At 45.6% G+C, this 13,090-nt stretch overlaps 1 protein-coding gene across 1 annotated transcript; it reads left to right on the top strand.

The window, feature by feature from the left end:
- The first annotated feature begins 7,126 nt into the window (after positions 1 to 7,126).
- On the top strand, positions 7,127 to 12,166 carry LOC130072800 (G2/M phase-specific E3 ubiquitin-protein ligase-like). Its single transcript, XM_056238064.1, has 9 exons — positions 7,127 to 7,143; positions 7,796 to 7,826; positions 7,920 to 7,990; positions 8,201 to 8,287; positions 8,830 to 9,146; positions 9,222 to 9,403; positions 10,139 to 10,311; positions 10,520 to 10,734; positions 11,931 to 12,166. The coding sequence occupies exons 1-9, from the start codon at positions 7,127 to 7,129 to the stop codon at positions 12,164 to 12,166; spliced, it is 1,329 nt and encodes a 442-aa protein (XP_056094039.1).
- The last annotated feature ends 924 nt before the right edge of the window (positions 12,167 to 13,090 follow it).

Below are 13,090 nucleotides of genomic sequence, written 5' to 3'. Positions count from 1 at the left end.
AAATGTGGCTTTAGTACTGACCAATGCTTGTTAGCAATTGAAAAACTTACTGTAATGGTTAAAACCAGGTCAAAGAAAATTGCAGATTGATGGTAATAATAATATTTAAAAATGTATTCAGACCCTTTTACTATTGAAAGAATGGACAAAAGAGTACATTGTGCTAACTTCAGTCTACTCATCTTTTTCAGATAAAAATGTTTTGTCCTTTCTGTGGCATTCAATGGCCGACTTTGCCCAGATTTTGTAGCACCTGTGGGCGAGATGTAAGCTTTGTAGAGAACGCCTCTAGAACTGCAGGTGATGACCATGTGTCACGTATGACTGTGCCCAGAGCAGGTAATGTTCTCTTACAGAGATATCAATTTCAATTTCTATTGTTCCATCCATCAAATTATAGCAACTACATTGAGTCAATCTTTTTCTCTCTCTCTCTTTCTGATTGTGTTTCAGTGACTGATGCATGTGCCATTCCATCAAAGCCAACTGTTCTCCAGTTTATGAAATACAGAGAAGTAAAAGAAACTGAAAGGAAGACATTTTCTAAAAGTAAAAAGAAATCAAATAAAACAGTAAAGGTAAGCAAATTTTTATTTTTAAGTTAATGATGTTGTTGACGTTGATAATTATCATTATTCCATCTTTTCTCACTGATCATCTAGATTTCTGTTGGGATCATGAGCAAGACCAGGAATGGCTTTAAGCCCATGAGAGGGAAAAACCTACCTCTACATGTTGACCCCCAGTGGGCATCTGAGCAACTCTTGGCAGCTGCAGTGAAAAAACAAAAAGATTTCAATCAAGACATGGAAGATGGAGAATATGTCTTGCTTTATCCAGATGGCTCTCAGATAAAAAATATCCCTGGGACTGACACACCTTTTACCATTGGACAATACAAAGAGGCCATTGGAAAGGCGTTTCAAAGGATCACATTGTACATCTGTACCCTTGAGGATTTGTTGTCAAAGAGTAAGTATTGAAGTAGTATGTTCTCTTACGAGAGGTTCTCTCGTATTGCGTAAGCTAGCTTACGCTGCGGGAAAGATTCATCTTTGCTGAGATATTGAAGCCAAAAAATTATTTCATAATTTTGTATCCATACACAACGCAGTTCCTCTGCGGCAGACCTAGAGCGGGCTAGCTAGCAGCTCATTGGTTCGCTCAGAGAGAACTGCTTAAGCCTATGGGAGAGCGGGGCTGAACCCGCTTCCAATGAGAGGCGCCCGCGCGCTCATTGCGTCATGACCCGCCAGAATGGGCGTGGCCATGGTGTATATAAGGCGCTCTCCCAGGCTTATATGTTGATTCATTTCATCTTCAGCAAGCTGCACGCTTCTGCTGTTCCTGAGAAAAGCCATCGCCGTCGAAGAAGGCATCCTCTAGCGAGCTCAAGGACCCTGAAGAAGCCGGCCGTCTTCGCCACCTTCAGCCGCCCAGCAAGCTAGGCCATCCGACGATTGTATCCTTTCTCTATTTCTAAAAGAGCCGAGCGTCTTTTTAAAGATGTCTCGTTTTTCCTGCGGCTCTTGCCGCGCTCGTCTCGAGGACGGAGACCGCCATGTCATCTGCGCTCTCTGCTTGGGACTCGAGCATGCAGAACTCGCCCTCGCTAATGGAGGATGCGACCTCTGTGAAAGCCTGCCGTTATCGTCCCTGCGGGCACGACTTCTGGCAGTGAAAACCGCTCCCGCGCCGCCTATTCTCTCGCCGCGTAAAAAGAAACGCCGCTCTCAAAGGCCGCCGGAGCCCCCAGCGGAAACATGCGGGCCGCCGCCGCCGCCTCCCGCTTCCCGCTCTCCCTCCCCGCCCCTGCCGGACATTCAGTTGCCGCCGAGTGGCCGCTCTGTTGTTTCCGATGACGCCGCGGAGGAGAAGGACTCCTGTTCACTGCTCGCTTCTGACAGTGAAGACTGGTCATCTCTCGGATCCGCGAGAGAGTCGACGGGGACCCGCGCCGGGATAGAAGAGGAGCTGATGCGCCTCCTCTCACAGGCCGTCGAACGCCTCGGTCTCGAGTGGTCTCCTCCACCCGAGCAGGCCCCGAACCGAATGGACGGTAGCTTTTTTCATCGGCGCTCGACCCCCGCGTGCACCCGGGCCGCTCCATTCCTGCCTGAACTTCACGCAGAGCTGACAAAATCCTGGAATGCACCGCTCTCGGCTAGAAATCGCTCCGATGTATCCGCCTCGCTGCGCTCGGTGGACGGAGCCGCCGAGAAAGGCTATGCAGCCATGCCGCCCGTCGAGGACTTGGTCGCCACGCTCTATGTCTGTCCTCCAAGTGTTACAGAGCGATATTCTCCGTGAATGGGCCGAAGGCGGTAGAAAACCCCCCCCCGCCGTCACGGATTTGAGAAGTGCTACGGATCTCGCCCTTCGCGCCACTAAAGCCGCCGCACAAGCTCTGGGGAAATGCATGGCCAGCCTTTGTGTTGCTGAGAGACACTTATGGCTCACGCTCGCCGACATGGGAGATTCTGAGCGCGCCGCGTTTCTCAACGCGCCCCTCTCCCCGACGGGCCTGTTTGGATCTGCCGTCACGGGAATTGTCGATCGCTTTTCTGAAGTACAGAAAGCTTCTCAGGCGATGAACTTGTTTCTACCCCGCCGCGCTAGCTCTTCAGCGGGCCGCTCTCACGAGCCCTCCGCCAGAGCCCCATCACAGCGCCCCCCTCCGCAGACTCAAACAACTCAGCGCAGTCAGAGCGGCCGCCCTCGCCCTCGCTCTCGCTCTGACAGCCGCCGCAGACCGCCGCCCCCCCGTGGCCCGCGACCCAAGATCACGCTGAAGCCTGATCATCAGAAGTCTGCCTAACAATGTCAAGAAAACGACGGTGCTCTCCCGCCGCGGCCGGACCGCCGTCAAAGCTTCGCCCTCTGCCAGTCCCCGTTATTTCGCCGACTGCTGTAGTGTTGACCGCCACAAACAAGCCGGTGTCCCAGCCCGCTTGCGAGCGACAAAAAGCCGTTTTTACGGCTACCCAGAGAAATCTCAAAAAGAGAAATTTTGCCAGTTGTGTAGAAAATGTGCCCACAATCATGTGTTCACCCATACACACAAGCATAACATATCCCGTGTCTCTATCAGAGCCCCATCACATGAAACGGGCACAGCCCGCTCTAATATCAGAGAACATAAACACGCCCACGAGCTCGTGCACGTGTCCCCTCTCTGCTCGCTCTGTGTCACGGCCCATAGACTCCTCTCTGAGTGCAAATCCCGTTGCCACACACATTCAAAGCGCGCCCACACACTGTGTCCAGCCCGCTATGTGCAGCAATCAGGGCAATACAGCCATTCGGCCACTAGCCGCATGCTCCAAAGCGTGGGAAGCCATTCCAGGCATTTCCCCGTGGGTGTTAAGCATTATAAAGAACGGCTACCTGCTACAGTTTCGCCGCCGCCCGCCTCGTGCGCGCGCGCAGCTCGAATCTTCTGTCAGCCCGCTGGCCGCCGGCACGCTCCGCTCAGAAATTGCGACGCTGTTGCAAAAGGGCGCGATAGAGAGAGTCCCGCCATCTATGACCGAGTCGGGGTTTTACGGCCGTTATTTTCTGGTTCCCAAGAAAGACGGCGGCCTCAGACCGATCTTAGATCTCAGGTCTTTGAACAAAGCGCTCATGAAGAGACCGTTCAAGATGCTCACTACCAGGAAACTCCTCGCGCAGGTGCGCCAAGGGGACTGGTTCATATCTCTAGACCTGAAAGACGCCTATTTTCAGATCCAGATAAATCCCCGTCACAGGCCATTCTTACGTTTCGCCTTCGAGGGTCTTGTTTATCAATACGCCGTTCTCCCGTTCGGCTTATCTCTGGCGCCCCGTACATTCACGAAGTGCATGGATACGGCGCTCGCCCCCCTGCGAAGCCAGGGGCTGCGCATTCTGAATTATCTGGACGACTGGCTGATTTTGGCCCAATCACAGACGGAGCTTCTGTCGCACCGCGCAGTTCTCCTCGACCATTTGGAAACGCTGGGCCTCTCTGTCAACTGGACAAAGAGCTCCCTTCATCCCAGTCAATCGATTTCCTTCCTAGGAATAGATTTGGACTCGGTCACGATGACGGCTCGCCTGTCTACACAGCGCGCGCGCAGTGTTCAGCGTCTAGCCGCCTCGTTCCAGATGGGCACCCGCAGGCCTCTGAAAACTTTTCAGAGGATGCTGGGTTACATGGCCTCAGCCTCCGCTGTACTTCAGCTGGGCCTTCTGCACATGCGCCCGCTTCAGTTCTGGTTGAACAGCCGTGTACCCCACCGCGCGTGGAACACGGGTCGCCAGCTGATCAGGGTTACGCAAACGTGTCTCACGGCGCTGCAGCCATGGACAGTAGCAGAATGGTTTCGTCTAGGCGTCACGATGGGGACCTTTTCCTGCCGAAAAGTCATCTCGACAGATGCATCCAACACGGGTTGGGGTGCAGTCTGCGAGGGCTCACCGGCCTTCGGCCACTGGTCGATTCAGGAAAGCCCATTACATATAAACTGTCTGGAAATGCTGGCGGTCGAGAACGCGCTCTCGCACTTTCTCCCGCGCATCCAGGGACACCACGTCCTGATCCGTTCGGACAATATGGCCGTGGTCTCCTATCTCAACCGTCAGGGCGGTGTCAGATCCAGAAATCTCTGTCGACTGACGCACCGCATTCTAGTTTGGTCTCAGAGCCGCCTGCTCTCGCTCAGAGCGACGCACGTGCCGGGCCATCTGAACGACGGTCCAGACATACTGTCCAGGAACCTCATCTCCACAGGAGAATGGTCCCTGAACTCACAGACGGTCCAGTTACTGTGGCGACTATTCGGCAGAGCAGAAGTAGACCTCTTCGCGTCAGAAGAGAACGCTCACTGCCCAATATATTTCTCGAAGAGCGAGGACGCGCTAGCCCAGGAATGGCCTCGCCGCCCGCTCTATGCATTCCCTCCGATCGCTCTGTTACCACAGGTAATTCAGAGGATCAGGGACACACGCCACTCGGTGCTCCTCATAGCCCCGCGTTGGGAGAGTCAGAATTGGGTTCCGGAGCTCACGCAGCTGTCACAGACAGCCCCGTGGCCCATCCCAGTCAGAGCAGATCTCCTCTCTCAAGCTCGCGGCACGATCTGGCACCCCCATCCACAGCGCTGGGCGCTGCATGCATGGGTGATCAACGACTATTCGTTGATTTGCCAGAGGGAGTAAGAAACACTGTCATACAGGCTAGAGCACCTTCCACGAGAAGGCTCTATGCGTCTAAATGGTCTGTGTTCTCAAAATGGTGCACCGACAAACAGCTGGACCCACGGTCGTGCGAGGTGCCGTCTTTGCATGTTTTCCTTCAAGAGATGCTGGACAAGGGCAGGTCCCCCTCCACTCTCAAGGTTTATGTGGCAGCCGTCGCGGCGTTCGCGGAACCCCGACGCGCTCAGTCATTGGGCAAAGACGAGTTAGTCATCCGCTTCCTCAGGGGAGCTAAGAGGATGAACCCTCCGCGGCCCCCGTCGGTTCCGGTTTGGGATCTTTCTATAGTCCTTGAAGCTATGAAAGCACCCCCGTTCGAACCGCTCGAGTCTGTGGATCTGAAATACCTCTCGCTCAAAACCGTTTTCCTGACGGCTCTGTCCTCAGTTAAACGCGTTGGGGATCTTCACGCGCTCTCATCCAGCGCCGCGTGTCTTGAGTTTGGACCGAATGATTCGATTGTCATTCTCAAACCTAGGCATGGCTATGTCCCGAAGGCGATTGGTACCCCGTTCAGGGCTCAGATTATCTCCCTATCGGCTCTGCCTTCATCCGATAGTGAGCGCGATGCCAATCTCCTTTGTCCGGTGCGGGCTCTGAGATTGTACACTACGCGCGCTGCCGCGTTCAGACGCGCTGAGCAGCTTTTCGTGTCGTTTGGGGGGCGCACCAAGGGTCTGGCCGCCTCAAAACAGACACTGTCTAGATGGATAGTGGACGCTATCGCCTCTGCTTACGCATCTAAATGCCTGCCCTGCCCTCTGGGCATCAGGGCGCACTCCACTAGAGGCATGGCCTCATCGTGGGCATGGTCCTGTGGAATTTCCATTCATGACATTTGTGTGGCCGCGGGATGGGCCTCCCCGTCCACTTTTGTCAGGTTTTATAACTTGGAAGTTCCCGCCTTGCAGGCAAAATTACTAGCTGTCTGACGAACAGCTCTCTAAGAAGCTGCATTTCTGGAGGTCCCTCACAACCGGTTCGCCCCTTGTGCTCTCCTGTAATGCTTATACACTTCATGTGCCCGCTCTGCTGGCCCCATACATGCTTATGTGTACACTTCATGAGCCCGCTCTGCGGCCTCTTTGTACATTCACTCCACGTTAAGAAATTCCCCCGGTATATCCCTGGGTTTTTCATGAGTGGATTCGTAGCGCGCACGGCGTTGGCCAGGTGTTCCCGCAGCGTAAGCTAGCTTACGCAATACGAGAGAACCTCTCGTAAGAGAACGAATCGGTTACCTAACGTAACCTCGGTTCTCTCTAGAAGAGGGAACGAGTATTGCGTTCCCGGCCGTGCTTGCGCTACTAGCGTTTCGCTTCACGCTGAAATAAATCAACATATAAGCCTGGGAGAGCGCCTTATATACACCATGGCCACGCCCATTCTGGCGGGTCATGACGCAATGAGCGCGCGGGCGCCTCTCATTGGAAGCGGGTTCAGCCCCGCTCTCCCATAGGCTTAAGCAGTTCTCTCTGAGCGAACCAATGAGCTGCTAGCTAGCCCGCTCTAGGTCTGCCGCAGAGGAACTGCGTTGTGTATGGATACAAAATTATGAAATAATTTTTTGGCTTCAATATCTCAGCAAAGATGAATCTTTCCCGCAGCGTAAGCTAGCTTACGCAATACTCGTTCCCTCTTCTAGAGAGAACCGAGGTTACGTTAGGTAACCGATTCGTTTTATATATATTTTATGCACATTTAAACTACAAACAAAATACTTTATGTGATAAGTGCTTTAAAGGGATAGTTCAGCCAAAATTCTGTCATCATTTACTCAGCCTCAAGATGTTCCAAACCTGTATACATTTCTTTGTTCTGCTGTACACAAAGGAAGATATTTGGAATGTTTGTAACCAAGAAGCTCTCACCCCCCATTGACTACCATAGTATTTTTTGTCCTACCATGGTAGTCAATGGGGGGTGAGAGCTTCTTGGTTACAAACATTATTCCAAATATCTTCCTTTGTGTACAGCAGAACAAAGAAGTGTATACAGGTTTGGAACATCTTGAGGCTGAGTAAATGATGACAGTGGGATTCCAACTACAGTTACAGCCTACACATTTAACAATACTGCACATATAATATGAAATAAACATTGATCACAAAATCTTTTGTGAGGTCATGAAGATGACTCCGTTTCAGAAGATGAGGATGAAGTTGTTAGGGTGCAACCCAATATGTCACCTCTTTCTGACACAGTGGTAGGTACATCACAGGGATTTAGGTGTTCAAGATGTCTTTGCAGTGCAGCTACAGTATAATGTAATGAAATCTCCTGGAATGGTCAACCATTAGAAATAGAAAAGCATATACAGACAGTGTTAAGGCTATGGATAACTTTAGGGTTTTATGTTTACACCTCTCAGCTTTGGTCTGGTCCCGAAAGCAGTACACCAGAGCATAGACCTTGGTAAGTGAAATTTCTGCTGATACATTTTTTTGGTCCCTGTGCCACCTATATGAATGTCAGTATGTTTTAGTTCATTCATTAAAAAAATTGCTATAAAGAAAGCATTCTATGTTCTCTATAACACAGTGAAAATTTCTACTAAATTGTTTGTATGTATTAGGTCAGCCACAACATCTGAGAGATCCCAGCAAGTATGTCATATTCCGCAATATAATACACTGGAATTTGTTAATAATCAAGGTATTTCTGTAAGTTCTAATTGTGCTGTGATATTGGTGCTGCAGGCCAACAGTGCAACAAGACCCAAACAGACGAATTCCTCAGTGGGTGAACTTAAGTCAAGTGACTTCTACAGGTCGGTTATAAGACATAACTTTATATCACATCTTTAGTATTAGGACATAGTTTTTTATTGTTTTGGCTCTGTACTTCAGAACACTAGATTTGAAATAAAACTATTAGACTAAAGTACTGGACTACAGCCAAAACAACAAAACATGTCTGTGTCAGAATACTTTCTGTATTAACTCTCTGTTATTGTTGTTCTTGTACCTCTCTTCCACAGTACATATACCAATATATATGCACCTATCACCATTGACAGCAGTTCCTCAGATCTTGAGGAAGTAGAGAAACTGCCAGAGAAAGACGGGTACTATCACATAAGAAGTACTTCTGCACTTTGTTCTTCAGCCTTTCTTATTTTGGTAATATTTATTGTCTCAAACAAACCAACATTTTTAATTGCCTTCAGTAGTCATAAATAGAGTGTAAAATTTATTTATGCATTTGGCAGACGCATTCATCCAAAGTGACTTGCAGTGCATTCAAGCTATATATTCTATCAGTATGTGTATTCCGTTGGACTCGGATCCATGACCTTTGCATTGCTAACGCAATGTTCTACCAGTTCAGCAACAGGTTTAGAAGTAAAAATCTGTCAGGCTGTTTCTCTTCAGTTATCCCTCTGCAGAAGAATGTGGTTTTGTGGACGGAGTCTCAAAATCTATTACTAAAGTTTTGATGTCCAAATTATGCTTATCATTTTTGAGCAGTGTTGTATAGCTTACTCATTATAAAGGGCCCATAAAAGACTATAAACCTAAAAAGTCCTGGTTTAAATAATCCACCAAACTAAGAAGAGGTCGTGTTAATATTTCTTGCTTTTCACAGACTGTTTTCTTTATTTTACAGTGATGGACATGATGGGCTAACAGCTGCAGACGTAGTGTCAAATCTGTCACTTAATCTTAAAAAATCATCCTGTAGCAGATTTAACATTAACCGGGCAAATGTCTGGGATGGTGCCTTAAGAGGTTTCAGGCGATCCTCATTTGACCCCACCTGCAGCTTGATGGTGAAATTCACAGATGATGCGGGGCTGACTGAAGAGGCTTTGGACAGCGGGGGCCCTTCTCGTGAATTTCTGACCCTGCTGATGGACACCATCAAAACCAGGAGGGTATTTGAAGGCAAAGAAAATGCCAAATACCTCTCATTTGATTGTAAAGGTAATGCTTTTTTTGTGAAGTTTTTACAATGTTGCAAATCAATGTGTCCTAACATTGCAATATTGGCATTTTTAGCTGCAGAAGACAATGAGTATTTCCAGATTGGAAAAATGATTGCTGTCTCAATTGTCCATGGAGGTCCAGGGCCTCGTTGTCTTTCCCCAAATTTCTTCCTTTACCTAATTGGTAAAGTAAAGACAATTGAGGCCCCAGTTGAGGACATACCTGATGATGAGGTCAAGAAGACCCTCCTTGAGGTAATTTGTTAGGCTGGGATTATAAACAATTTTGAGACATTACTTTCATCAACTGACACAAAACTATCCTTAGTATTGATACCTTAATAGCTGTACAAACAGTACGATTGACAATACTGTAATAGAGAGTACGCTTTTATATGGGCAGTCAGTGTAAATTCAAAGCAGTAGTTCTAAATCTCTAGCATTTGAATTTAATGTCTCAAATAAATGTCATTATTGGAAATTTTTTAACCTAATATCATTATCAATATGAGTTCATTTGATTTTTAATTTAATCCCTCAAAATGTCAATTTATTCAACATCAGAATCAGATGTTTTGGTTGCCATTACGAAGGTCAAAGAAATGTTTACATTTGTGCTTAAAAACGGATATTCTTATCAGAATCTTTGATGTGCCACACCCAAAAAAGCCTTTATTCAGTCTGCATAGGTGCTGGAAGGAAGACCATAAATGATCAATATATGCCTAAATATGTACAGTATAGAAAGAAATGAGTCACAGTATTTCATTCTTTTGAATCTGACATTACTGTTCAATGCTGCTCTGTTTGTATCTATGCTATCTGTTTTAGATGATCCCATCTTGCTTTATATTTGTGTCATTGCAAACCACTTTTTAAAAAGAAAAATTATGAATAGTCCAAGCCTTACTAATTTGTATAAATGTAATGTGGCCTATTATTTGGTCCAATAAAAATAAATACATTTCATTCCTTTTTATTTTCCTCTAGATAAAGAATGCTACATCACTGAGTGAACTCCAGGGACTCACAGAAAAACACTCCAGCATGCTTCAGACAGCAGGCTGCTATCGGTTCATGAGGACTCTGGGGGATAAGAATAAAGTAGTAGATGATTACATTCAGTGGTATTTCATCTACCGAAACCATGTTTCCATCCAGAGGTATAATATTCTACTTACTCTGTGGGCATGTAACAAAACTTTAATATAAAGTTAAATATACATTTTTAATAACATGACTACTTTAATACTTTCAACACTTTATACTAATAAGGGCTAAATATGGTGGTTTAAGTAGTCACCTCATATACAGATGTTCAATTTTGACCAAAAGTCAAAAGTGCACCTTTTGACTTGGAACTTTTTGTAGGTTCAAAGAGGGACTAGCAACTCTTGATTTTGTCAATGCCTTGGAACAGCATCCTTCACTCTTCTTCTCATTCATGTGCTACACTGAGACCAAGCTGACAGCTGATGCTGTGGAGAACATCTTCCAAGTGCAGTTTAGTCAACCTGGTAGCACCAACCGTCAGGAGGAGGCCAGAGTACTGAGCTACTGGCGAGATTATCTGCTCTACCTGGAAGGTATTATTTATGGTTAAAATTATAAGAAATGTGCTGAATTATCACTACAGCAAACGGTGAGATAAAGTAATTTATGTCAGAAATTTACATCAGTTCAAAGAACCTTAGTGTTATACACAAAGGACAAATCCACAATTGCTTGCTATGCGGTCCATTAGAATTTAAACTGGGTTCCATTATGCCACATGTGGTTTAGGAGAAATGACAAACCACCAGAGGTGTAAAGTCCAGGGGTACGAGAGTAAAAGTCCTGCCATATGTTTATTCCACCCATGAACTCAGCCAGCTGATTTCACTAATTAGTTCTATTTCCTGGCTGAAAAACTGTGCTAATTAGCAAATCCAGGTGATTGGAACAGAATACTGAGGAGGACTTTTACTTTCTGAACCTGGGGGGTATTCCAGAAAGCAGGTTATGTGACATATCTGGGTATATTTAAGAGTAAGTAAGGGGATAATCTCAAATTTCGGTTCCAAAAACATTTCAGGGTATGTAAGTAGCCATAGCAACCACGGAAAGTAGTTTGCTTAAGAGGTATTCAGATGCGTTATATAATTAATAAAACAAAATTTGTTATATAGTTGCACTATAAATTCTAAAGCACTATTATAACAAGGTAATGTTTAAATGTTTATTAAATTCAAATATATTTATTTTATTGTCATCTCAGACATGGATCTACATTCAATTAATTAGCATCAAATAAACAATATAATCCTTATTCTCAATGAATAAAGATTGAAAAGATCCACCAAATAGTTGGCGATGTGCACTAAGTAGGTTATATAAATCGCCATTAAACAAAAGGAGGGAGTAGAATGGCACGCTTTTTCTTAGCGTCTGTTACTCTGTTGAGAATGTCTTGTGTGTTAACCGGGAACATACTCTGGGTTGGATTAACTTACTCCCCGCACGCGTTTTTGGAACCAACATACCTCGAGTAAGTAAGGTTTGGGTTAATCTACCGAGAGTTCAAGGTATATCTGACGGTAAGTTAACCTTGCTTTCTGGAATACACCCCTGGACTTTACACCTCTGCAAACCACCTCCATGCAACAAATCAGCACTGTGCTTAAACCCTTTTACAGCTGTAAGGTGATAACTACACTGATTTGAAAGTAGCAACAAGTAAAAAATAAATGGAAACAAACTAAAAAACATAATGTCTAACATATTTTTCTTTTGCTCGCCCTAGAAAAAGAGACTAGTCCTTCTTTGGAAGATGTCCTCATGTTTGGAACTGGGCTGAAGGAAGTTCCTCCTGCAGCAATACAGCCACAGCCACTGCTAGTCTTTCAGAAGATCTCACGCTTTCCCATGGCAAATGTATGTTCAAATACAATCAAAATTCCAATCTTACCCAGTTATGAAGAGTTTCAAGAAGCCATGGATTATGGCTTGCAAAACTCCCCTGGTTTTGGGCTTCCTTGAAACTAAACATCTTTGGCTGATAGACCAGAGTTTAGGTCAGAGTTAACGGTTTTATTGAAATCTTTTTCATCTTTTTCTTTACTATTTTGAAATGCAGGTGTGTTTGTATAACTTGTACATTTTAACCTGCACTAGTTAAACATTTCAAGCCACTCAAAGGAAGGAAAGCTCAGGTTAACAGTTTTGATTGTATTGATGCACTGCTGAGTTTTGAGGAATAATATAACAGTTTTAATATTTTCACAAGTGACATTTTTCATCAAGGACCAAAACTTTTTTTTAGTACATAAATGCATGCCATGTTCTTGGCACAAAACTTAAGATTTTGTGTTATACACAGAGCTTAAATCACTGATGTTCAGAAAAACACTGGTGTAAACATGCAGTGAACAAATAAAGTTGTTTAAAATGTATAAAGCTGTTGGATGTACTTCATTTAGAAATGACAAAGTTATAAAAAAGAAGAAAAAGTGAAAATCTTCTGACTTCTGCACATGTATCTACCCAGTCAATAGTTAATAAGTTACACTATACTGTGTACATGAGTAAAATAGGGATTATAACAAATACTGTGCTTTAAAGTATGTGAAGGCTGTTCACACAGGATCTCCAGAATCAATACCCTCCTGGAAGCATAAATGTTCTTTGCAAATAGCAGATCAAGCTACCCAGTAGATTATGAGAAGACTTAACTGTATTGGCATCAGTAACATTTGCATGTGTAACACAAATAATCATATCACAGAATCATAAACTAATGATTTTATAGTCCAGACATATTTTTTAGTGTTATGTAATTCTCAACAGCATTTATCCAGTTGACTGGTGGAGACAGCCCACTCTGTCTCTCTAAGTCTGCAAAGCGAACTTGGAGATTACCGTCACCACAACGACTGGGCTGCGGTGGTGGTAGAATGTCCTCAA

The sequence above is a fragment of the Rhinichthys klamathensis genome, unplaced genomic scaffold, assembly GCF_029890125.1.
Source record: "Rhinichthys klamathensis goyatoka isolate OS25496 unplaced genomic scaffold, OSU_Roscu_1.1 h1tg000505l_1, whole genome shotgun sequence".
In the NCBI taxonomy this organism is placed as follows: Eukaryota; Metazoa; Chordata; class Actinopteri; order Cypriniformes; family Leuciscidae; genus Rhinichthys; species Rhinichthys klamathensis.
Note: the sequence above shows the minus strand (reverse complement) of the source record. Positions and strands in the feature narration are given on the sequence as shown.